Source organism: Nansenia antarctica (genome assembly GCF_963989245.1).
Source record: "Nansenia antarctica genome assembly, chromosome: 9".
NCBI classification, from domain to species: Eukaryota; Metazoa; Chordata; class Actinopteri; order Argentiniformes; family Microstomatidae; genus Nansenia; species Nansenia antarctica.
Window position 1 is genome coordinate 38,736,949 of NC_137679.1, and position 25,028 is coordinate 38,761,976.

Here is a 25,028-nt window from a genome sequence, read left to right on the forward strand (position 1 = left end):
AGCGAAACAGCTGATAGTTGATGTTGACTGCTCAAGGAGTACAGAATGCCTGAGAGCCTTATATTGCATTATATTACATTATATTTGGAATGGTCATCTGGTGCCTGAATATTGTTTTTTCCTTTACATACTGTATATAATGAAATTTCCACCATAAATTGATGGAGAAAGGGCACAAATTGGTGCATATCAATTCACCAGAATGCAAGAAATTAAGTGTTTGATGCTCGTTTAAGGACCCACCACCTCCGCCTCATTTTGAGCCAGGAAAAACCCTGAGTAGTGACGGGAAGCCTTATGGGACGTGGTGCCAAGAAGGAGAATATAAGTGATAGTGGCTTAATAAGTAATCAGTTTGTTCTTTTAAAGACATGTATATATTTTATTCTGTATTGTTATAGTGATAGTGGCTTAATAAGTGATGCAATCAGTTTGGCCTTTTAAAGACATCTAAATATATTATTTTATTTTGTATTGAGTATAAAACAGTATTATGAATGAATGAATGGTCTTTATTGTCATTAATACAGTACAGGTACCATACAACGAAATTTAGGAGGGGGGGCTCCCCTGGTGCTTGGAAAAATACTAAAAACACGAGGGCCAAGGGTAAAATAAAAAAGGGAAAAGAGCTGGTTTACATAAATAAAGGCTATGTACACTATCTACTATACTACTATACTATACAATAAAACACTGTGCTGTACTCTATGCTATGCTATACATATCCTAACTTTTCCTATATCTGAACCTTATGTACACAAGGGTTGTCATATTGCACATAGTATTGTTGCTAGTGTTGTTCCGATACCATTTCTTGATCCCGATACCGATACCGATACCTGACCGTGCAGTACTTGCCGATACCGAGTACCGATCCGATACCACGGCGTTTGAAAAAACAAAACAAAAAAACATGTTTTTTGAGCCGCATACTCACCTCGATGTAAAATTATTGCTAACACTTAGTCTGGCATCGGGTGTTTGGTATCGTGAAAAGTATCAACAAAAATCTATTAACCAACTCAATCAAGGTACCATTTGGTTCTGTAACTAATCATAACAGCAGGGCCGGCCTGTGGGACTGGGGAGTGAAGGCGGTGTCGCCCATCAAAAGAAGAATGTGGCCAGGTACTAATATATGTGAAGGCACACGATTTGTCAAAGTGCAGTTCAATGAATTTGTGAAATCACTTCCATATTCGACTAGGTTTGACACGGAGACTGGCCCGGACTTCTTCCGAGTTATTCCATCCGGGTAGTTTTGAAGCCTGACAAGCAAAGAATGCTGCTAGGGTTTAAACCTTCTAGTCGGAGACTCCTAGCAAAGTTTCTAGCTAAACGCAAGTAGACTTAAAAGTTCTAGACACTGGTTTTTATAACTTTGACAGTCCGGTGTGTGCTTCATGAAACGGGGTTGGTTTTTTAGCTACCATGCATTGGCCAACAGAATTAGTTACCCTGGTGAAAAGTGGGCAAACGTGGCACCATTGTTGAAATTAAAAGTCAAGAACGATAGCTAGTTATTAGTTACGCGTATAACATTACATAGCTCTTCATCCCCAGCAGTGCCTGTCGCTTTGCATGTTCTGTTCATTGAACAGTAGCAGCAACTCAACCACACACTGTCTGTATGAGTAACGCCGGTAAAACAAAACGTACCTTTCTCTGCCACATAATCCTTAGGGGCCATGCTTGCCGATCACAGGTGATGATATACTTGTTAACGGGACTTGTAAAATCCTATTTACTTTGCTCAACTTTAAAAATTTAATGTTTCTCGTGTCTTCACACCGTCACCGTCACCGGAGACAATTCATTCACCGAGTTGCGGGACGCTGTGGGTGCGTTCGTAAATTCGCTCTGGAAATCTGATCACCACTCAAGGAATGCCTCTTGTCCAATCAAATTGCTTGGTCCCTTTATGACGTTGATACCACTGTGCGCTCCAGCGTTCTAAGAGCGAATTACGAATGCAGCCTGTGCAAAACGCGCATCACAAGTTTGGTATCGGGTGTTATTTGTTAGTACTCGCCGATACCGATACCAGCATTTTTGTGCGTATCGGTGGCCATGCCGATACTAGTATCGGTATCGGAACAACACTAATTGTTGCACATTCATTTAAAGTATTAATGCATTTTAACATTGAGACATATATTTTGTATTGACTATAAAATAGTATTAATGCATTTAAACATTGAGACAAGAAGCTGTCTTCTGTACCCGTTCTCCCAATATCTCAAACTGTGACCCCCCTCCCCAAGAAAAAGTTTCAGGCACAGGATTTTTTCCCACTTTAAGCCCTGCTGTTCTCAATACAGGAGGAGGCAGACACCCGGCTGTTGCTTCACTGTGCACATGCCTCACAGTATAGCTCACGTGTTGTGATCAGCAGTCCTGAGTCTCCTGACACAGATGTGTTTGTACTGGCTATTGCTTTCTGTAAGGAAATAGGAGCAAACCTGTACTTCCACACAGGGAAAGGATAAACAAACGCACCATACACGTACAGAGAATACACAGCCATCTTGGTGATAAAATCTCTGATGCGCTCATTGGATTTCACTGTTTCACCGGCTGTGATACAGTGAGTGCACTGCACGGCAATGGAAAAGTGAAGGCCGTAAAAACATTCCTGTCCAACAAAGAGCATTGTGCTACTTTACAAAAGTTGGGAACAGCTTTTCAACTGCCAACAGAGCTTTATGAGGAAACTGAGGACCTCTACGACCACAAAGGCTGTAGGGATGTACATTTAGCTAGGTGTCAAATGTTTAAGAGTGGGAAGTGCAATGACCGAAGTCTAAGGATGCCTTGCACAAACATACTCAGCGGGCAAACTACCAGGCAGCCATATACAGGAGGTCCCTTGAGAGCCAGCCAGACGTCCCAATGAGCCATGGCTGGAAGATAGAGGGAGATTTCTTTGAGATTGACTGGATGTCACTTCCCCCAGCCCCAGTTGCAGTTTTATAGCTGGTATACTGCTCCTGCAAAAAAACAAAATCAAATGTGTGAAAGGGAGATGCACATGCACATCTAACAACCTACCATGTACAGACATGTGTCTGTGTTTGCACTGCGAAAACACTAGTGTTATAAATGTTCTCTAACACTTGAATCTTTGTCTAGTCTCGTCAATTATAGGCAAGGGAAGTGAAGATACACTTAGTCTTGGGTTTTGTCTTACCAGCTCACCTCGTAAAAGTGAGACGATTGACAATATCAAAAACATGCTTGCACACACATACAGTATATCTCAAAAGCGAGTACACCCTTTAGATTTTTGCAAATATTCTGTTATATCCATTCAGGGGATAACATTATCCTACTGAAACTTTGATATAACTTAAAGTAGTCAGTGTGCTGCTTGAATAACAGTATAGATTTATTGTCCTTTGAAAATTACTCAGTACACAGCTGTTAATGTCTAAACAGCTGGCAACAAAAGTGTGATCAAAAGTAGCCCATTCGGCGGGAACCCGCCCCATCTGGCAACCCTGGCACGGCGTGGCTAGGTTGCTAGGTAACAGGTTACACGCATGCATGAGCATCGGGTCCTCGGAGCCTCCTCCTCCCCAACATTGCAAGGACCAAAGTCAATATCAGGGGTGTATTCCATCAAGGACAATCCAGGCTCTTGCGTGGTTTATGTCAGCTTGACTTTTGCGTTTTGTCTCCTAATAATATATTTAACCACCATTGTATCCGTGGTCACTTTATTAACCACTGTCTTGTAAAACAAACGGACATATTTCAACATTCATTTTAGGAAATGACGCCTCCTTCAAATCCAGAGAATGAAGTTGCAGTCCGAAGCTCGGCACGCCAGAGGAACAAACCACAACCCCCAAAAGTGCCCCCTACTAAGGGTGTCAAAAGAGAGGTTAGTTCCTCATAATACATTCATAATACAGAGTCCCAAAATGATGAAAGTTTGTGACCAGTTTTTTGTTTTGTTTTTGTATTGTTGGTGAGTCCAAGTTTAACAACATTTCATATTTAATTCACCTGTCAGAGGACACCACCTTTGGAAGAGGAATCCAGACCTAGGAAAGTAAATGTGAAGGATGAAGATACACATACAAGTGTAAGTGTTTCATCCTTGTATCCTGCAAGGCCTTATAGCCGAGTTCTCATTCGATCAAAGAATTAATGTCAAATGTGTCCAGCAAATAACTTGGTCCTTGGTCTGTCTTTCTATACTGAAGGGTATTATGTCTGCATATGAACTTGAACGATTGGAAAACGTTAAACAAAACCAGGATTTCCTGTCCTCCATTAAACTGCTACAGGTTGGTGACATCTATGAAATGTGTGTTATTACAACATCTGCCATGGCAAATTAACCAGACATTTGTGTATAATTATGCAATATAATGGATAACCCTTTTTTTTTTGTATGCCAGTGAAGCTTTAAAAAAGAGAGGTCTTCAGAGGTATGTATATAATACACATACTAAATTACAACATCATAAAACACAATCAGGAAAAACAAAATACTTTTTTTTTTTTTTTTTTTTAATAAAGAGGTCCTCAAACAAAACTTGAAACTGCCCTAGCGGCCCCAGAGCGACCGACTGAAATGTCCTCTGCAGATTGTTTCAGCAGTGAGTTGCTATGCAACCCAATTCGGTTGGAGAGCCAAGGAACCTCAAGAGTTAAACAACTCTCAAGGCCAATGCACACAGCGTGTGATTTTGTCGCACGACAACATTCGATTCTCAATTCACACCACCGAAGTGTGTGGGTGTGAATGGAGAATCGAATGTTGTCGTGCGACAATATCGCATCGCACGCCGTGTGCATTGTCTCATTCAAAACAATGGAATCGAATTGTCTCATTCAAAACAATGGAATCGAATTGTCTCATTCAAAACAATGGAATCGAATTCGCGGTGCGACAAAATCGCATGCTGTGTGCATTGGGCTTCAGAACCAGTTAGCTAATTGGTGTTCTTGAAGACTCTATACTATTGTTAACACAGAGTACCGTACTGTCTGCACAGGAAGTCAAAGAGCACAGTGACTGAAGTTCTGCCTCCTCGCAAGTCCATGCGCCTACAGAACAACGATTCTGAGTCAGTCGCTGTCCCGCTGGAATCCGGCTCGGATGCGCCCGTAAGTGTCTGACCAATTTGATTGGTTAACTCACCAACTGCCAAAGAATTCCGGAACATTCACCACCTCCTAGAGTGTTCCACGTGTATTTGTGTGGTATCTACCTAGCAATTTGGCTGACTTTATTCACACCCCGCACTGGATGACGTTAAGTGCAACTCTGTTTCATGCTTATATAGGAGATGGGATCGAGGAGACAAACAGATGCTAGAATATTCCGTAGATGTTAGTTGATGTGTTTATTTGATGCGCATTGTGAGAATATTATTTTTGTATAACTTGTACTTTACCTATATTTTCCTGAAGCTTCAACCGGCCGAGATACCGGCTGAGATACCGGAGGGACCCGTCAGTATGGAAGCAGTGAACATGGACGAGGGCAGTCAGCTACCTCCAGAGTTCCTCAGGCTGTGGGCCGAGGTGGGAATTGCTTCTCTGTCGTTTGCCAGTTGTCATGGCGATTCCATCGTGGTCTACTTTTCCTAGGGGCGGCTGTGGCTCAGCCGGTAGAGCCGGCGTCTAATGATCCCAAAGTCGGCAGCTGGCAGCGGTTGGAATCCCCGGCGGGCCATGTGTGTCGAAGTGCCCCTGAGCAAGGCACTGAACCCCTAATTGCTCCGGGGTCACCTTCAATGACTGTAACCCGTTGCCTAAATGCCCGCTCTAGAGCATGAATGCATTTTGTTGTACTCTGTGCAATGACAAACTTTGAATCCCTTTCCCCCTTTCCTTTTCACTGATCATTCTCTGATGTGTTGATCGGTGTCCAGAACTCCATCAAAGAAGAAAAGCCAGAGTTGAACCCGGACCTGAAAGAGTGAGTTTTCAAATTCTGGAAGGTTTCGCTTGAGATGTATATGTCAGTGTTCCCGTGCCTTAAAGTCTAAAATCCAGCAATTCGATTTATAAGGTCTTACATTTCAGTTATTTGGTCTAAAAATGAGGTGCTAGGTGTTAAAAATTAGATCCTGCAAGGAAATCAGTCTGACCACATCTATTTACGCAGAAATGTATCAAGCTGGAACCCCAAAAATGCCAATTCGCTTCCTTTTTTGTCTGTATAAATCCCTCATTTCATCACCTTGAGGATGACAAAAAGCTATCATATGGTGTCGCGAATAGGTCTAAAATTATATTCAAAGAGGTATAAAAAAGGTCATTTTTTTTTTTACATTTGACTTGTAGGAACCCTGAACATTCTATTGAATGGGGGATGTGTGTCCAAACTTTTGACTAGTGCTGTATAAGTGGGAGATTCTCCACCGTGCAGAACCGTAACCGGTGCATTAATACTTGTGCAGGTTATCAGACCGCCCTGAGGAGCCTGCATCTGACTAGAAACAGAGTCGCGAAGGTGGTGAAGAGCCGCATCTTCTCTGCGGCCTTCCACCCCTGTACCAGCCACCTCCTCATGGCCGTGGGGAGCAAGCAGGGCCAAGTGGGGCTGTGGAACCTGGTGAGTTGACTTTAGTTGACTTAACTACAGTATAGTATACTCTCTCCTAACTAGTATTAGCTGTCTGTTACTGTTACAATAACAAATTCCCAAGCGACCAGCAACTAGTACAAATATATGCCTGTGACAAATACCATTAGACAAAATCGCATGAAAAAAAGTATGGGAACAAAATGGTGGATGTGTTCATTGACGAGGTTAGAGACAGCAGGCGTACCTCTGCATGCCATCTTCCGTCGGAGACTGAAGACCCATCTCTTCAGGTTACACCTTAACTGCTCCTCCTGAGACATCTACTACCCCCCAGCACTGTCTCCTGAGACACCTGCTTCCACCTCTACACTGTGTCTCCTAAGATTTCTAGGCCTAGACCTCTAGACCTCCTTGTACTGTTTCTCCGGTGTCTATAAAAAGAAAAGAAATGAGTTCTTCTAGCAGCTCAATGGCTGCTGGCCTGAGCTAGATTACTCTTCCTGCTGTGACTGGTGGATTGATGATTCACATGCTTAATGTATTGATTGTAAGTCGCTTTGGAATAAGGCGTCTGCTAAATGCTAAAAATGTAAATGTAATGTAAATGTAATGTAAATGCATGCGTGAGAGAAGACGGGACTGACTGGCTAACGCTGATGTGTCTCTGTGGCGTCTCCTCAGGACTCTGACGAGGGGGAGGACGGCGTCCTGCTCTTCCAGCCTCACAGCCGGCCGGTGGCCTGCCTGGCGTTCAGCAGGACACGCCCCCCCAGCCTGCTGTCCCTGAGCTACGACGGCACGCTGCGCTGCACGGACGTGGAGAAGGCCGTCTTTGACGAGGTAGAAAACATTATGTTCATATACAAGCCAAGCAACCGGGTGTGATCCTCACACCCACAGACACATCTTACATGCATTGTTGTAGCCTTCATACATGAACATTGATGTGACGTTGTATTTTTTTTACAAACTAGGTTTATCGCCATACTTGCTTGGAAACCTTTGACTCCCTGTCACATGACTGTTCGACGCTGGTGGTCGGTGACTGGCGGGGAGATGTCGCCATCGTTGACAGGCGGACGCCAGGGTAATGTACAACGTTTGTTTTCTCTTTGTAGAAAGATTTACTTGTGACAAACACAGAAAGATGATGGGGGGGGGGGGGGGGGGGCGTGTAAAGTGGCGTAGCACAGTAAGCCACACATGCCATGTCATCACAGGTTCCGGCCGTCGACATGTCCTCCATGTCATCCCCCTAGGGCTGCAACTAACGATTATTTTGATAATCGATTAATCTGCCGATTATTTTTTCGTTTAATCGGATACAAATAAAAAGATTTCTTTTGCAAATTTTATTTTATGTTTTCTAGATCAGCCAGGCCTATACATATACATGTGCAAAATGAATAAGTATTAATACAAAATAATAAATAATATAAATAAAAAAGGCTTTGCTACATCAAATAGGTTTAACAACAGGCCATGGACTATGGCGGTAGATTGTTTCAATAAAGTAATTGAACTCTAGCTCAATACATGCATTGTTTTAGGTAATAACTTTGCTTAATGTAAAGGTCAGTAACCCAAAGTGCAATAGGCTACAGACAAGACACTAATGTTTTTATATAACAGATATGCTCCAAAACAATGCAATGTGTCCTCTCACTCCATACAATAGGCTAGGCTACAGTCAGTGCCTCACTCTAACTCACGGGTAGCTTGGTAGGCTACCACTAGCTAGCCTTTAGCTTATCACCTCTGCTCTACCACTGACGTTAGCCAGCTAGCTAAATACACTTGTCATGCAATATTGAATTCATGAATGCGAGCAAACACTCACTGGCTATCGCATTACATTACAGTCATACATTTAGCTGACGCTTCGCCAGAACTCACAAGTGCATCTACCTTGGACGATTTCGGTCGAGTCGTTTTCTCCGCCATGATTTAAATGTAGCCGCCGCGCCGGTGTAGGTACCGGATTTTCCCACCCTACCAGATTTTCACACTTTCCGGTTCCGGTCATAGGTTCTGCCCTTTCCGGCCATAGGTAGCGCTATGATTCGCTTCGCGATGCCTACACCGGCTCCGCAAGGCAGCGTTGCGTCAACACGAAGTAGGTTTGTTATGGAACAAGACCTGACGAATCGATAATGGAATACGTCGCCAACGAATTTCATTATCGATTTCATCGATTCGTTGTTGCAGCCCTAATCCCCCCTATCTCACTCATCCTTCCTGTCAGTCTCTACTGTCTCTATCCCAATAAAGCCGAAATGCTCTAAAAAGATATCTAATCTAATCTCTGGGCTACCTCCCGCCCCTTGTGTTATATTCACAAAGCTTTCCTACTGTGTTGTGTTTGTCTTGTGTTGACACAGAACCTCTCCTGAGTCCATCCATTCGCTGGACTCTCAGACGGTGCGCTGTGTCAGCGTCCATCCTGTCCAGAAGCAGTACTTTGCGGTGGCTGAAAACAGGTATGACATGCACATTGTCCACCCTTCGGGTCCTTATCTTGCCTGAAAGCTGTCAAATCGTGAATAATCCTTATCAGGAAATGTACAGCAGAAACGTACGGTTTCTGTGATTTTATGTTGTTGATTGTTCTTTTTCTCTCTTTTTTTTTTCTGAAGGGAGGTGAGCATTTACGACGCCCGCTGTTTGAAGAAATCGTCGAACCGGGCCGTCTCCCACCTGATTGGTCACTCACGCTGCATCTCCAGCGCCTACTTCTCACCCAGCACAGGAAACAGGGTGCTCACTTCCTGTTTGGACAACAACATCAGGTCAGTTTGGCAGTCTGGCATGTTTACATCGCTCGAAGATCCAGTATGTAGATTTTAGCATTAAACTAGTGCTGAATGGCCATGATGATGATAATAATAATACATTAGACTTATATAGCGCTTTTCTAGACACTCAAAGACGCTTTACAAACTGAAAAGATAGAGTAGTAAAATAAAAAGAAACAAAAAAAGAAAGTATAGGGGTCTAATACATTTTAGATTACTAAATCTAAGTGTCTTTGTAGGACAATCTACTCTGTGTAGTGCAAGTATATCTAGATTTCGGACGGAGAAGCGGCGAACAAGCAAAGCCAGCGTCCTCTCTCGACCAGCATTTTTTTTTAAAGTGAAAAGTCATACGAGTATGATCAATGTAATGTTAGCTAGCTACCTCTAAACATGGATTTGGCTGGGCATAAATTAATTAATTTGAGGTGGTAAACACAGTCTGGCTATCTTATCTGTCTGGTTAACTTATCTGTGTGTTACTTTATCTATGATAAATCAGTAGCCGTCAAAGCAGTGTTTCCCACAGGATTTTGTGAGATTGTGGTGGGTGGACCTCGGTGGGGTTCGGGGGCGGGTTCATTATGAGACTATGGCGGGAAAAATTAGACTATGGCGTGCCGCCACAGTGCACTTTTGAAATGTGTTCGGTGTGGCCAACAGGGGGCAGTAACATGCAAAAAAAATACCCCCTCTTTAGAATTGAAATCTGCTACTTACACACAAAGATCACTAGAGGGCGCTTCTTGTAAATTAGCCTGCCTCCTACACAGAAAAACTGCAAAAATATCTTTATACTAGCTTATCCTGATGTTTTTATGAAAATGCAAGGATACCTATATCGCACATATCTAGGAAAAGACATGAAAGGAGGGTCTTGAACTTTGATTGAGTGCAAAGATATAAAAAAATATATATAATTACTCAGCGGGTCACCGTGACCCCTACCATGACTGTTCTAGTGTTTAGGCAGAGGACAGCACTTGATACAGCTGTCAGACAGGCTTCCAAAGTGCTGTAATAATACTTTATTTTCATAATAGTTTATGGTTCTGATTAAAAGTCTATTGTTGTTTTTCTATAGGATATATGACACATCTGAACTGACCTCCAAAGCTCCCCTTTTGACTTCCCTGAGGTATGAATACACAATCGCTTTGTATAAAAGACACCATTCAAGACACATGGGCCGGCCTAGCCAAGAGGTTAGAGGTTAGAGAGGCCGGCTAGCAATCGGACGGTCGCTCGTTAGATCTCACTGCCGTTGTGCCCTTGAGCAAGGCACTTAACCCCTAATTGCTCCAGGGGCGCTGACTATGGCTGACCCTATGCCTAGAGCAAAAAATACCCATTCCAACAATTGATTGACAAGTTGCATGGCAAATAAATGAATAATAATAATAATATTTTTTAAAAAGTTTAGCGTTTGCTTTGGTTCCCTTTCCTAATGTACATTTTCAGGATACTTCTGAAGGCTTTTTTGGAAGGCTGTATATCTGCATATGATATGGGGTGGACTGTACGGGCAGGTTTCACAGACAAGGCCTAAGCCTAATCCTAGACTAAAAAGCATCTTCAATGGAGATTTTACATTGAATGTGTGATTTAGCCCAGGACTAGACTTAAGCCTCGTCTGTGAAACCGGCCCATTATGTAATACAGTAGTACATCTGGGGGGTATTCCATCAACGTCGCTAAAGAACAATCCAGGCTTATTTAGATGAATCCCAATCCATTTAAAAAGAAAAAATCCAGCCTTACTCGCGAGATTTAGCAAAATAAGCCTGGATTTGCTTTTCGCAACGTTGATGGAATACCCCCGTTTCTTTGGGGGGCAATTGTAGACATGACATGCCGAGCCGCTGGCTGAGCAGCCTGCAGGCGGTGTGGGACCCCAGACGGGAGGACTGCTTCGTGGTGGGCTGCAGGCGGTGTGGGACCCCAGGCGGGAGGACTGCTTCGTGGTGGGCTGCAGCACGCAGAGGCCCCGGAGGAGCCAGGTGTTCCAGGAGAGCGGCCAGCTCCTGCACACCTTTAAAGACGAGGAGAACCTGACCACCGTGTGTTCTGTCACCGCCTTCCACCCTGGCAGGAGAACCTGACCACCGTGTGTTCTGTCACCGCCTTCCACCCTGGAACCTGACCACCGTGTGTTCTGTCACCGCCTTCCACCCTGGAACCTGACCACCGTGTGTTCTGTCACCGCCTTCCACCCTGGAGGAGAACCTGACCACCGTGTGTTCTGTCACCGCCTTCCACCCTGGAGGAGAACCTGACCACCGTGTGTTCTGTCACCGCCTTCCACCCTGGAGGAGAACCTGACCACCGTGTGTTCTGTCACCACCTTCCACCCTGGAGGAGAACCTGACCACCGAGTGTTCTGTCACCGCCTTCCACCCTGGCAGGAGAACCTGACCACCGTGTGTTCTGTCACCGCCTTCCACCCTGGAGGAGAACCTGACCACCGTGTGTTCTGTCACCGCCTTCCACCCTGGCAGGAGAACCTGACCACCGTGTGTTCTGTCACCGCCTTCCACCCTGGAGGAGAACCTGACCACCGTGTGTTCTGTCACCGCCTTCCACCCTGGAGGAGAACCTGACCACCGTGTGTTCTGTCACCACCTTCCACCCTGGCAGGAGAACCTGACCACCGTGTGTTCTGTCACCGCCTTCCACCCTGGAGGAGAACCTGACCACCGTGTGTTCTGTCACCACCTTCCACCCTGGAGGAGAACCTGACCACCGAGTGTTCTGTCACCGCCTTCCACCCTGGAGGAGAACCTGACCACCGTGTGTTCTGTCACCGCCTTCCACCCTGGCAGGAGAACCTGACCACCGTGTGTTCTGTCACCGCCTCCTTCCACCCTGGAGGAGAACCTGACCACCGTGTGTTCTGTCACCGCCTTCCACCCTGGAGGAGAACCTGACCACCGTGTGTTCTGTCACCGCCTTCCACCCTGGCAGGAGAACCTGACCACCGTGTGTTCTGTCACCACCTTCCACCCTGGCAGGAGAACCTGACCACCGTGTGTTCTGTCACCACCTTCCACCCTGGCAGGAGAACCTGACCACCGTGTGTTCTGTCACCACCTTCCACCCTGGCAGGAGAACCTGACCACCGTGTGTTCTGTCACCGCCTTCCACCCTGGAGGAGAACCTGACCACCGTGTGTTCTGTCACCGCCTTCCACCCTGGAGGAGAACCTGACCACCGTGTGTTCTGTCACCGCCTTCCACCCTGGAGGAGAACCTGACCACCGTGTGTTCTGTCACCGCCTTCCACCCTGGAGGAGAACCTGACCACCGTGTGTTCTGTCACCACCTTCCACCCTGGAGGAGAACCTGACCACCGTGTGTTCTGTCACCGCCTTCCACCCTGGAGGAGAACCTGACCACCGTGTGTTCTGTCACCGCCTTCCACCCTGGCAGGAGAACCTGACCACCGTGTGTTCTGTCACCGCCTTCCACCCTGGAGAACCTGACCACCGTGTGTTCTGTCACCGCCTTCCACCCTGGCAGGAGAACCTGACCACCGTGTGTTCTGTCACCGCCTTCCACCCTGGCAGGAGAACCTGACCACCGTGTGTTCTGTCACCGCCTTCCACCCTGGAGGAGAACCTGACCACCGTGTGTTCTGTCACCGCCTTCCACCCTGGCAGGAGAACCTGACCACTGTGTGTTCTGTCACCGCCTTCCACCCTGGAGGAGAACCTGACCACCGTGTGTTCTGTCACCGCCTTCCACCCTGGCAGGAACGCCCTGCTGGGAGGCAACAGCACAGGACGCCTACACGTCCTGACTGACTGACTGAGTGTGTGTGTGTGTGTGTGTGTGTGTGTGTGTGTGTGTGTGTGTGTGTGTGTGTGTGTGTGTGTGTGTGTGTGTGTGTGTGTGTGGGGCGGTGGTGTTTGTGTGGCGGTATGGGTGTGTGTGTGTGTGTGGGGGGGGGGGATGTGTGTGTGGGTGGGTGTGTGTTGGATGGGTGTGTGTGTGTTGGATGGGTGTGTGTTGGATGGATGGGTGCGTGTGTTGGATGGGGGGCGGTGTGTGTGTGTGTGTGTGTGTGTGTGTTGGATGGGTGCATGTGTGTGTGTGTGGGGGGGTGTTGTGTGTTGGATGGGTGGCGGACGGTGTATGTGAGGGTGTGTTGTGTGTGTGTGTGTGTGTGTGTGTTGGATGGGTGGCGGTGTGTGTGTGTGTGTGTGTGTGTGTGTGTGTGTTGGTTCAGCTCTAAACACTGTGATGCAAGATATTGGATGACTGTTCTGTTCTCATTCATCATTCTGTCCTTTTTATAATACTTAAAGTATCTAAAATTGTTATTATTAAATGTTTCTAGTGAGAAACTGGAGTCAAATGTTTCAGTGTTTTGGACTCTAGATGGCAGTGTTGTTCCATATTCAATAACTGAACTGAATGTAAACACTAACGTTGGTCACGATACGAAGAGCTGTCAGAACTTAGGAAACAAGATACATAGAGGGTATGGATTTAGACTCAATCAAGGACACAAATTTAAGAATATATTATATTTATTGATAAATTAATTCAGTACACCAGTTTTCAATGTGATTAAAATGATGCAGTCCTATTTGGGGTGGGGAGGGGGGGGGGGGATGTGACAGAAATGCTGAACTCATGCTTACAGATGAACGTCCATATGCACGGCATGACCCAGAACGAAGGCTTCGGCCCCTGCAGGGGGCTAGTGACCTCTCTGGGAAGACCCCTAACCCCTAACCCCTCTACCCTAGACACTTAAATTAACTACTAAGATAGGTATAAGTAAGTACATGTAGTGACTCCATCTTGTCCTGATAGGCTCAGTGGACAAGTCGCCATTTTGTTTATACTTATCTCCTCCTTTCAGGCCTGCGCTAGGTGTCTAGGGGACAGCAGGAGCTACAGTTGTTTCTGGGCAGGGTCTCTTTGTCTAAGTGTGACCAACGCCAGGTTCTTTGCGATGGACGTTTACAATTGCATGTCAGCGCCACCGCATCGTCTGTCCCTTGTCTCATGCATTATCAGGCTAGGGTCACCGGAATACAGGGAATCATGACGCATAGACTTGCATGTCAGTGTGGTTCTGCAGAAAGACATTTTGGGACAATTTCAACAAATCGAAAACAAAACATTACTTTACTGTCCAAGGCTGCCCTTGTTGTTTATTTATTTAGTTGTTATTGCTCAAATAATGCTGTATTGTTTGTCATACGGGTCACATTGAAACTTAGGTAGAAATACGGGTACCTTATGCCATTGTAGGTAAAACTCTTCATATCTTCTCAAACTCTTTCTGCTTTGACTGTTCACTCTTCACAATTCCAACACACATGTAATACATCAATCAGGAACCATCTAGTTTCATCTTACATATTGCTGTGAAGCACATACATCTATATCTCTAGAACATCTGATCATCCGATCCATAATCTCTGAAACGCAACCTTAAGGTGATGAGGGAGACTTCCTAACATTTAAACTCAACATGTATCTAACTGAACGGCTACGCCGCTGTACCGAGGCAAATAAACAACAGAGAAGCGTGATGCGGTCGAAGTTTGTGGTGATGATAATGATCGTCGTCTTGTTTCCCTTCACTGTTGACCCCTGACCCCTGTCTCACTGAGCAGATATGACGCCAGCAGGGCCGGCCCCTGGCCTAAACACTCAGGGCCACAACCGATAGAGGGGGGCCACACTTGCGTCGTTGATTTAGCGCCTAGCTACCACCCGTCAATCAAAAACTTGGTTTAGGGCCACTAAAGTCCTACGGCCGGGCCTGGCTGCTGAGAGGAGAGTGGTGGAAGGTGAGTGTAGGCCCTGTGGTCGCACTGTGGGACTCCTGTGACTGAGCAGATATGCTGCCATAGTGGTGGAAGGTGAGTCTGTAGGGCCTGTGGCTGCTCTGGGACGCCTGTCTGACAGCAGAGGTATCTTTGGTAGACATGTAAAGACAACGCAAGGACAGGAAACGACTACTACAGTACTCTGTTTCTACAGTACACTGTACTACAGTACTCTGTCTCTCCAGTACACTGTACAACAGTACTCTGCTAGGTGAAGTTGGACGTAAACGTGATGAGAACTTTATTATTTCTACTTCTCGACTTCCCTTACTTCTTCTTACACAAGTGCTCATATCTCATTCACAACGCTAAAAAATGTATAATTACATCTTTTACAATGATAAAAATAACATATCAATTCCGTTAAAATAGGTTATATAAGGAACCTCTCAATATATTAGGAGACATTACTTTGTACAAAATAATTCAGAATGATTTCAATATACTGTATTCAACATTTACAAATAATGTAATGCATTTGCACAACTACAAATTTGAGGGTGAAGAAGGGCCTTTTCACACCGGTATTTTCAAGCAAGTGTTAAATAATCCACTGTGGAAATACCTATGGTCAAAATGGGGTTTAAACTAAACTCATCAAATGTCCCACCTTAAAAAGGATCTTGGTTTTTATTGATATAGTATTGCACATCTAATAATGTGAACTCCGTCTACGGTTCCTATGAGTGTTTAAGAGGTTCTCTACCACTAAATTGCCAGGACACGTTACAGAAAACACACCATTGCATCTAGGTTATTTTGATGTCTTGTAAAATTCCATTTAAAAAAAACATGATTGTACATATTGATTTGAATTATTAGTAACAGTATTCTTTAGACTCGGTTTGACAGAAATCTCTGACATCACAAAGACTGTTGCATGTTGGCTGATGTGATGATGGTATTCCAACAGACTTTAAACCAATCTTAAGTCACGGTCGTTACAAAAATAATCTTAAACCTTCTTACAAGACAGAATCTACATTCAAAAAGTACCTCTTTATATCTTCTGATCAATTTCTCTTCTACCCTCTTTCTGACACACAGAGACACCACAGCTCCTATTAGTAGTGTTTCTATTCCAACAGCAGCCCAAATCTAGGTTTTAGCACTATAATGATTATCATGGATGTTTGTTCACCCTAAATGATTAAAGGACATGGTTTGGGCCTTCCATCTGTCACCTATCTGTCATAACATTTCTTAGCTCGAACGATACAACTGCTCAATACTATTTTCTGTCTTGTACAACGTATGTTCATATGAATTGATAGAAAATAAAGGCAACTGTTTCGTCTGTTTGAATAATAATGTGTTCCCTCCCCCCGTGTCCGCTCAGACCTCACGTGTCCCCCCCCGTGATGTGAGTTTAAACCCTGTTTGTTGCCAGGTTTCAGTAGGAAAATAAAGTACCTTGAAATGACCTGAATTTCCAAAGTAAAACATGAGTACAGGAAATGTCCTCACTTTGATGGTGAAAACGGGAAGAGGAGGAGCTCAGGGCGGTCCTTGGCTTGTAACAGGAAGTGGAGAAATCGGGAGAAGCTAGGATTCAGGTTCAGATGGTTCCTCCCTCCCTCTCTCCCTCCCTCCCTCCCTACCTTTCCTCCCTCTCTCCATCCGGCCTTCACTCGTCTCTCCATCATCTCCTCAGAGAAGGCCCACCGCTCCGCTCTCCTCTCCTTCCCTCCCTCTAGTCTCACTTGTCTATGAGGAACCCTCCCATCCAGCGGAACTTGCAGGCGAACCACCTCCGCAGAGGGCAGAAGTACTCGAAGTGGAACTGCTGGAACTCGGGAGTCTTGCGGATGTCCCGCAGGAACGCGATGTCCAGGTCGGACTCGGTCAACATGATGAGTAGGGACAGCAGGGCGAAGAGGAGTCCGATAGTGACGAAGGACAGGCGTAGGACGCTCAGGATGAACTTGTTCAGCTCCTCCACTTCCTTGGGCGGGTGGGACGGCTTGGCCCTCCCCCCCCGACGCAGCACCCGGCCGTCGGGCCCGAACTCCGCCACGCGCCCGTCCGTCGGCGTCCCCGCCTGCGACTCCCGTTCCTCGTCGATGCTGAGGGGGGCGCCGTTGTGCTGCCGGGAGAGGGCCAGCTCCATGCTGTGGTCGGCCACGGGCGTGGGCAGCACGCTGTCGGAGGGGCAGTAGTTCTCGTCCGAGATGACGGCCGACCCGCCCTCGCCGGGGTCCGTGGAGTGGTGGGTGCGGGACCGCGGCATGAAGGAGTCATTGTGGGAGACGGAGCGCACCGGCGTGGAGTGGGCGCTGTCACGTAGCGACTCCAGCCCTGAGAGGAGACAGGGGAGGACCAATCAGATAAACAGTCATAACGGGGCTGTTAATTGTGATGTGTTGTTACCAGTGCTGTGTGTGTGTGTGTGTGTGTGTGTGAGAGAGAGAGAGAGAGAGAGAGTGTGTGAGTGGGAGAGAGAGAGTGTGTGAGTGGGAGAGAGAGAGTGAGGGGGGGAGAGAGAGAGAGTGTGAGGGGGGAGAGAGAGAGAGAGTGTGAGGGGGGAGAGAGAGAGAGAGAGTGTGAGGGGGAGAGAGAGAGAGTGTGAGGGGGGAGAGAGAGAGAGAGAGTGAGGGGGGAGAGAGAGAGAGTGAGGGGGGGGAGAGAGAGAGAGAGAGATATGAGTATAAAAAGCTATCAATGCAGCCCAAGTGTTGTGTACCCTGCCACCCGTCTACCAGAGAGGGGATACAGATGGGATTTGGGACACAGACAGGGTGGGTCATGTGTCCGCCATTAAGCTCAGGTCTAGTCATGCCAATCCCAGGGGAGGGACAGAGAAGGGATCTGGATCTGGCCAGTAAGCTACCAGCGCTACCGTGGCAACCCAGAGCGATAAGCCCCTCTCTGAGCTAATCCAAAGGGAGAATATGAAAATGTTTTTACGGATTTTACTTTGTTAAAAGAGGAAATGTCTGTGGTGAAACGGTGCAATACAACTCAAAAGCCTCCCGACTCATCAAACAAAGTTCCAGGCTCCTGCCGCCCCCCCGCGCCCCCTCCACCCCCCGCGCTGTTTTCCCAAACAGCAGACACCCAGATCGGCCGCTGATGTCATCCTGCAAGAATCGCAACGTCAAGATACCCTGTCACGACCGAACACATCAATCAATACAAACTGTGCACCAAAGCTGACAGGCATAACATTGACTGGAGACCACACATTCATGTCACATAACACGCTGTGACGGAACTCAATACTTCCTTTCCGCCAAGCGTGTTCCCCCCTCCTGACCTCCCAACATAAACACGGAACACGAGAAGAAGCCTTCAAGTCCTCCTGCGTCACTCCAGACGTGTCCATCCAGAATAGTTCCCGAAGCGGTCCTCTGACAGCTGGTGGTGGTAGTAGTAGTAGTAGTAGTAGCAGATCGGCGGTTCGTGCCCCGGCTGGCCACATATCGGAGTGTCCTTGGGCAAGACACTGAACCCCAAATTGCTCCCAGTGAGCGGGCCGGTGCCTTGCATGGTAGCTTGCTGCCATTGGTGTGTGAATGTGAGAGGCTGTTGTAAAGTGCTTTGGATAAAGGCGCTATATAAGTGCAGTCCATTTACTTACCATTTAGTAGTAGTAGTAGTAGTAGTAGTAGTAGTAGTAGTAGTAGTAGTAGTAGTAGTAGTAGTAGTAGTAGTAGTAGTAGTAGTAGTAGTAGTATTCAGTGTTTCCCCTAGGTTTGCTGTCTTGGGGGGGTGGCATGGACCGTGGCATGGACCCCCCCCCCAGGGTTCTCAAGGCTACTTACTTATGTGGTCTTGACTACCTGTCCACTTTCTCACCTGGTTCTTGCTCTCTCTCTCTCTCTGGTGTGCCGACACCATCCTGCTCTCTCTCCTTCTCACCCTCCCTACCCTCCTCTCTCCCTTTTGCTGTCAACCAAAAGGTAAACAAAACAGCCAGAGTATTTATAATCTAATAAGAGGCATACATTGATCCATATCAATTTATAACATAATTATAATTGAATATTGGATTGCTGTGGGCAATCCAGTCAGATAATCATGTCATTTTGACTTTACTCTCTCACCTGAAATAAAATGGTATGTCCAACTATAAAAAACAGACATTTCCAATGCTTCAATCAACTGTCCATGTACTGTAAATATGCCATTATGGTATTACCATGAAGCCCAACTCTAGCAGAATAAGAAAGATAGTATATCTACTTTAAGTAAAATAATAAAGTGCCTCCAGTTAGCTCTTTAGTTGGCAAGTGTGCAGCAGACTAGCTCATCTCATCACCTCTGAGCTAGCTAGTTCTTTGACACTATTTACACTATGGAACTATAGTCAGACACTTTCTAGTCACGATAATAACGACCAATTTTAACCAACTTTCTCTGTCAGAACACACAGCAATTATATTTGCTAACGTTTGAACTTGCTTACTTTCAATCTGCAGACATCACAGCCGGCAAAAACTCTCGCGTCTCGCGCGCACACTTGCGCAAAATTCTCCAGCGCTGGCACAGCGCGAAGTGTGGAGATAGGTCTGGCTATGCGAGACTACGGCGGACTAACGTTACCAACGAGCCTATGGGCTTGCCACTCGCCAGATTCGGGTTGGGTGCGTTTAAAAAACGCGGATATTTTAGCCTGCTTGTCAGATGTTTGGTGTCTACGTCCGTAATAATTCCTCTTTCTTGGGGGGGCGGGGGGTTCCGTTGGGAGGGCGGCCCGCCCCCCCAAGGCAATGGTAGGGGAAACACTGAGTATTAGTAGCATGGTAGTAGTAGTAGTAGTTACTAGTAGTGATAGTACAGTAGTAGTAGTCGTAGTAACTAGTAGTAATTCTGTGCACTGTGAGAAGGGGGTCTGGTGTGGAGGTACCTGCGGAGCTGCCTGGTCGGCTGTAGCCAGCGTACCCAGGACCGGAGGGCCGCAGTGGGACGCCCAGCCTGGACGAGGACCTGGAGGCCTCTGCAGACCCAGACCCAGACCCAGACCCAGACCCAGAGGCGTAGGAGTGAGAGCCGGGGAGGGCAGGGTAGAGAGGCAGCATCCCCAGAGCCCTGCCCAGCAGCCTGGGCCCCAGGGACAGGACGCGCACCTTGACGTCGCGGTAGCAGTGGTTGATCATGCACAGCTGCACGTTCACCTTGGTCTTGATCCGGATCAGACACTTCACCATGGCGACGGCCGGAGGAGCGAGTGGACCTGCCCTATTACCACGTCCAACCGCACTAAGTTCCTATCCCTGTCCCTGGCTAGCTAGCTGGCTGGCTGGCTGGCTAGTTGGCTAGCTAGCTGGCTGGTTGGCTAGCTGGCTGGTTGGTTGGCTGGCTGGCTGGCTGGCTGGTTGGCTAGCTGGTTGGCTAGCTGGTTGGCTGGCTCTCTCCTCGCTGGCTGGTTGGCTAGCTGTTCGGCTTAGCCCTGTCCCTTGTCTCTGGCTGACTAGCTGGTTGGCTAGCTCTCCGGCTGGTTGGCTAGCTGTCCAGCTGGTTGGCTGGTCGGCTAGCTGGCTGGCTGGCTTTTCCCCCGGCTGCTCCGTGGTCTCGCAGGCAAACGGGCAGACTGGAAGAGTGAGGAGGAGCAGGAATACGACCCAGTTGCTCTGTGGTTGTCTGTCTGTCTGTCTGTCTGTCTGTTGTCCCCCCACCCCCACCCCCCTGATGCCAGTGACATACATGGAGAGGCCCTGACAAGGGGTCTATTTCCGGACGGGATATTATTACCACCGTGGACAGACACCAATGCAGAAAGAACACAGGCCAGCAGGAGGGGATGGATGTGAAACTCTCAGGACGATGTTGTCATCGCTGGTTGGCAACCCCCGCCCATACACATCTTCAATAGAGAGGTAAAAAATAACATGACCTTCAAGCTGCTGCTAGAAGTAATATCGCCAGACTGTCAGTAGGACTGTTACGTGTCTGTCCTGGACCACAACAACAAGGTGACTTTCTCCTGCCACCGCCATCGTGCCTCATTGTCATCGGCAACTCCTTAGGGTGGAGAGGAGGAACGACCGCCCCCCCCCCCCCCCCCGCCCCCCACCCCCACCCTGTGTTACTGCAGCACCGTCTGAGTCACGGCACAGAGAGGACAGGGCCAAGGGGAAGGCTGAGTGACACACACAACTGTGTGTGTGTGTGTGTGTACACATAAAGAGTGACACACACAACTGTGGCTGTGTTCTCACAGTAAGAGTTACCGCTCGCCGCAGTAACTGTGTGCGTGTGTGTGTGTGTGTGTGTGTGTGTGTGTGTTATTGTGACACTGTTAAAGGGCCCAGGAATAGAGGCAGGGTTCTAATCCACACAAACACAAAGCACGCCTGACATCCTGGGTTGAGCTTTGGGAAATGTTAGCAGACCATTCACAGGGTACAGAAATAGACCGCTGGGCCTTCAGCTGTGACCCACAGCAATCACTCTGTGTCACCTGTGAAGGAACATGGTAATGCAGACCTCAGAATCCAACAGGTTTTTTCTGTAAGTGGGGTGTACAGCCTTGTGTGTGTGTGTGCGCGCGTGCGTGTGTGTTCACATGTGAGTATGTGCATGTGTGTGTGTGTGTGTGTGTGTTCACATGTGAGTGTGTGTGCGTGTGTTCACATGTGAGTGTGTGCATGCGTGTGTGTGTGTGTGTGTGCGTGCGTGTGTTCACGTGTGTGTGTGTTCGCTTGTGTGTGAGTGTGTGTGTGTGTGTTTACTCGTGCGTGTGCATGTGTGTGTGTGTGTGTGTGTTCACTTGTGCGTGTGCATGTGTGTGTGTGTTCACATGTGTGTGTGTGTGTGGTTGTGTGTTTTACCCTCCATGATGGAGATGTGCACGGCTCTCCGTCGGGTCCGGGGGACGCTGGTCAGCCGGGGGCCGTGGGTGATGGAGGGGCAGCTCCTGCTGGGGACCAGGCCGGCCCTGCGGACACAACCAAACAAGTGTTGGAACGCAGAGACCACACAACCATCAAAGTGTTGGGACACAAAGACCACACAACCATCAAAGTGTTGGGACACAAAGACCACACAACCATCAAAGTGTTGGGACACAAAGACCACACAATCATCAAAGTGTTGGGACACAAAGACCACACAACCATCAAAGTGTTGGGACACAAAGACCACACAACCATCAAAGTGTTGGGACACAAAGACCACACAACCATCAAAGTGTTGGGACACAAAGACCACACAACCATCAAAGTGTAAGAGTGTAAAATTCTTAGGCTTCAGTTCCTGACATTAGAGACCACACAACCATCAAAGTGTTGGGACATCGACTGCGTTTGTAAATTCGCTCTGAGAATGCCGGAGCGCACACTGGGTTGAACGTCATAAAGGGACCAAGTAATTTGATTGGACAAGAGGCATTCCATGAGTGATGATCAGATTTCCAGAGCGAATTTACGAATGCAGGCATAGAGACCACACAATCATCAAAGTGTTGGGACGCAGAGATCACACAACCATCAAAGTGTTGGGTCACAGAGACCACACAACCATCAAAGTGTTGGGACACAGAGACCACACAACCATCAAAGTGTTGGGACGCAGAGACCACACAACCATCAAAGTGTTGGGACGCAGAGACCACACAACCATCAAAGTGTTGGGACACAGAGACCCATAGAGGGTTGACAGAGTTAGACTGACCTGTGAATCTCAGGAGGCTCCCGTTTGATTTTGGCACTTTGCTCCATGACTTCCTTAGCAACCCTGCCACTGGGAAGAACACACACCTGTCAGACTTAACATGAGCAGTTATAACATGAACAGTTATAACATGAACAGTCTTAACATGAACAGTTATAACATGAACAGTTATAACATGAACAGTTATAACATGAGCAGTTATAACATGAACAGTCATAACATGAGCAGTCATAACATGAACAGTTATAACATGAACAGTTATAACCTGAACAGTTATAACATGAACAGTTATAACATGAACAGACATACCATGGACAGTTATAACATGAACAGTCGTAACACAAACAGTTATAACATGAACAGTCACAGTTCAGGATACTGGACACATTTGCATCCTCATAGTTTACCTGTATCTGAACCGACTGCCTTTGAAGAACAGGTTGCTGCTGGACACAGTGCGGACCTGGCTTGACTTCTCTAACCTGTGGGGGAGTAGAGACAGACAGAGAGACAAGGAGAGAGAAGAGGGAATGGGGACGAGGTTATTCAATTAACATTGAAATGTACAGTTGAATACCGCTGTAATGGACGAATCCAGGTTAATACACCTGGTCAGATTGACTCACTTGTAGAAGGCCTGGTTACAGGTTAATACACCTGGTCAGGTACTCACTTGTAGAAGGCCTGGTTCTCCACTCCACACTTCCACAGGTGCTTACAGGCCTCAGGTGTGGGTGCGAAGTAGGTCAGTATGATCTTCTTGTCCTGCGGAGTGGACACAGCTGGTTAGGAACAGCCTGTGAGTGTGCCAGATGCACATGTGAGTGGACTGTGAAGCCATGCGTATGTGACAGCAGCTGGTGAAAGCGGAAACAAGTCAGCGACCAATCAAAATGTTCTTTTATTCAGAAAAATGTAAATAAAATGTCAACGTTGTTGATAATCAATGACACAGTGAATAAACACGCTAGTGAAGCCAAAATATTGCAGTGCAATGGATTCGGTGACTAATCCCCACTACTCCTCTACACTAACTAGGTAGTAGTGGGGATTACTCACCGAATCCATTGCACTGCAATATTTTGGGTTGACTAGCGAGTGTGTCACTGATTTTCAACCATGTTGAACATGAACAGTTATAACATGAACAGCTATAACATGAACAACTATAACATGAACAACTATAACATGAACAACTATAACATGAACAACTATAACATGAACAGCTATAACATGAACAGTTATAACATGAACAGCTATAACATGAACAGCTATAACATGAACAACTATAACATGAACAACTATAACATGAACAGCTATAACATGAACAGTTATAACCTGAACAGCTATAACATGAACACTTATAACATGAACAGTTATAACCTGAACAGCTATAACATGAACAGCTATAACATGAACTTGACTAGCGAGTGTGTCACCGATTTTCAACAAATGTTGACATTTATTAACATTTCTCTGAATAAAAGACTGAACATCGGTCCATCGGTTGGTTGGGACTTGTTCCCGGTTTCACCAGCTGCTGTCACATTTTAGCGGGACATACGTATTACAGTATTCACAGGGAGTACATCGATCCAAATGCAGCCGTAAAGCCACAGCTTTGTCCAGTCATGACTCATTAACTTCTTGATGAAGGATAAATCATACCACCTCCCCTGCGGGCCCGGATTCAGAGGCGTTTAACAAGGCGACATGCATTTCACTGCTCTGTAATCCCTCCACGGCGCAGGCAGACATGCTAATGCTAACAACGCGTGCGTGCACCCACCTCTTTCTGATTTGCATATATATGGAATGTCTTCGCCTCAAACTTGAGTTTGGTCACCTCATCCCTGCCCAAGGGGAAACACAGACAGCACAGTCAATATGTGACATGCGCACGCGCACACGCACACGTACACGCGCACAGACACGCACAGACACGCACACACACAGACAGATGCACACACACGCACATGCGCACACACAAGCACGCACACACACACACACACACACACACACACACACAGACAGACAGACAGATGCGCGCACACACACATACACACACACACACACACACAGACAGATGCGCACACACATACACACACACACACACACACACACACAGACAGATGCGCACACGCACACACACACACAGGAACAGATGGTAGAGAAGTGTTTAAATCCCTTGTTTAGCAGTCAGGTCCAGTTGGTTTAG

General features: G+C 46.9%; 2 protein-coding genes across 3 annotated transcripts in view; one reads left to right on the plus strand and one right to left on the minus strand.

Annotated features, from left to right (window-relative positions):
- Nucleotides 1-5,478: 5,478 nt before the first annotated feature.
- Nucleotides 5,479-13,154, plus strand: wdr76 (WD repeat domain 76; the record flags this gene model as incomplete). Its single annotated transcript, XM_080539764.1, has 10 exons — nt 5,479-5,544; nt 6,395-6,580; nt 7,235-7,393; nt 7,528-7,640; nt 8,935-9,033; nt 9,190-9,342; nt 10,433-10,486; nt 11,193-11,279; nt 11,324-11,408; nt 13,068-13,154. 10 exons carry the CDS (start codon nt 5,479-5,481, stop codon nt 13,152-13,154), a joined length of 1,089 nt encoding a protein of 362 aa, XP_080395890.1.
- A 3,741-nt stretch (nt 13,155-16,895) lies between these two features.
- Nucleotides 16,896-25,028, minus strand: part of LOC308165107 (FERM domain-containing protein 5-like) — a gene marked incomplete at both ends in the record, with an annotated part of 97,899 nt that continues 89,766 nt past the window's right edge. For both annotated transcript variants that reach the window (XM_080539210.1, XM_080539209.1), the window contains 6 exons: nt 16,896-17,494; nt 21,970-22,076; nt 22,811-22,879; nt 23,218-23,292; nt 23,484-23,575; nt 24,600-24,663. In XM_080539210.1, coding sequence (XP_080395336.1) covers nt 16,896-17,494; nt 21,970-22,076; nt 22,811-22,879; nt 23,218-23,292; nt 23,484-23,575; nt 24,600-24,663 — 1,006 coding nt within the window. The remainder of the gene's footprint in view (nt 17,495-21,969; nt 22,077-22,810; nt 22,880-23,217; nt 23,293-23,483; nt 23,576-24,599; nt 24,664-25,028) is intronic.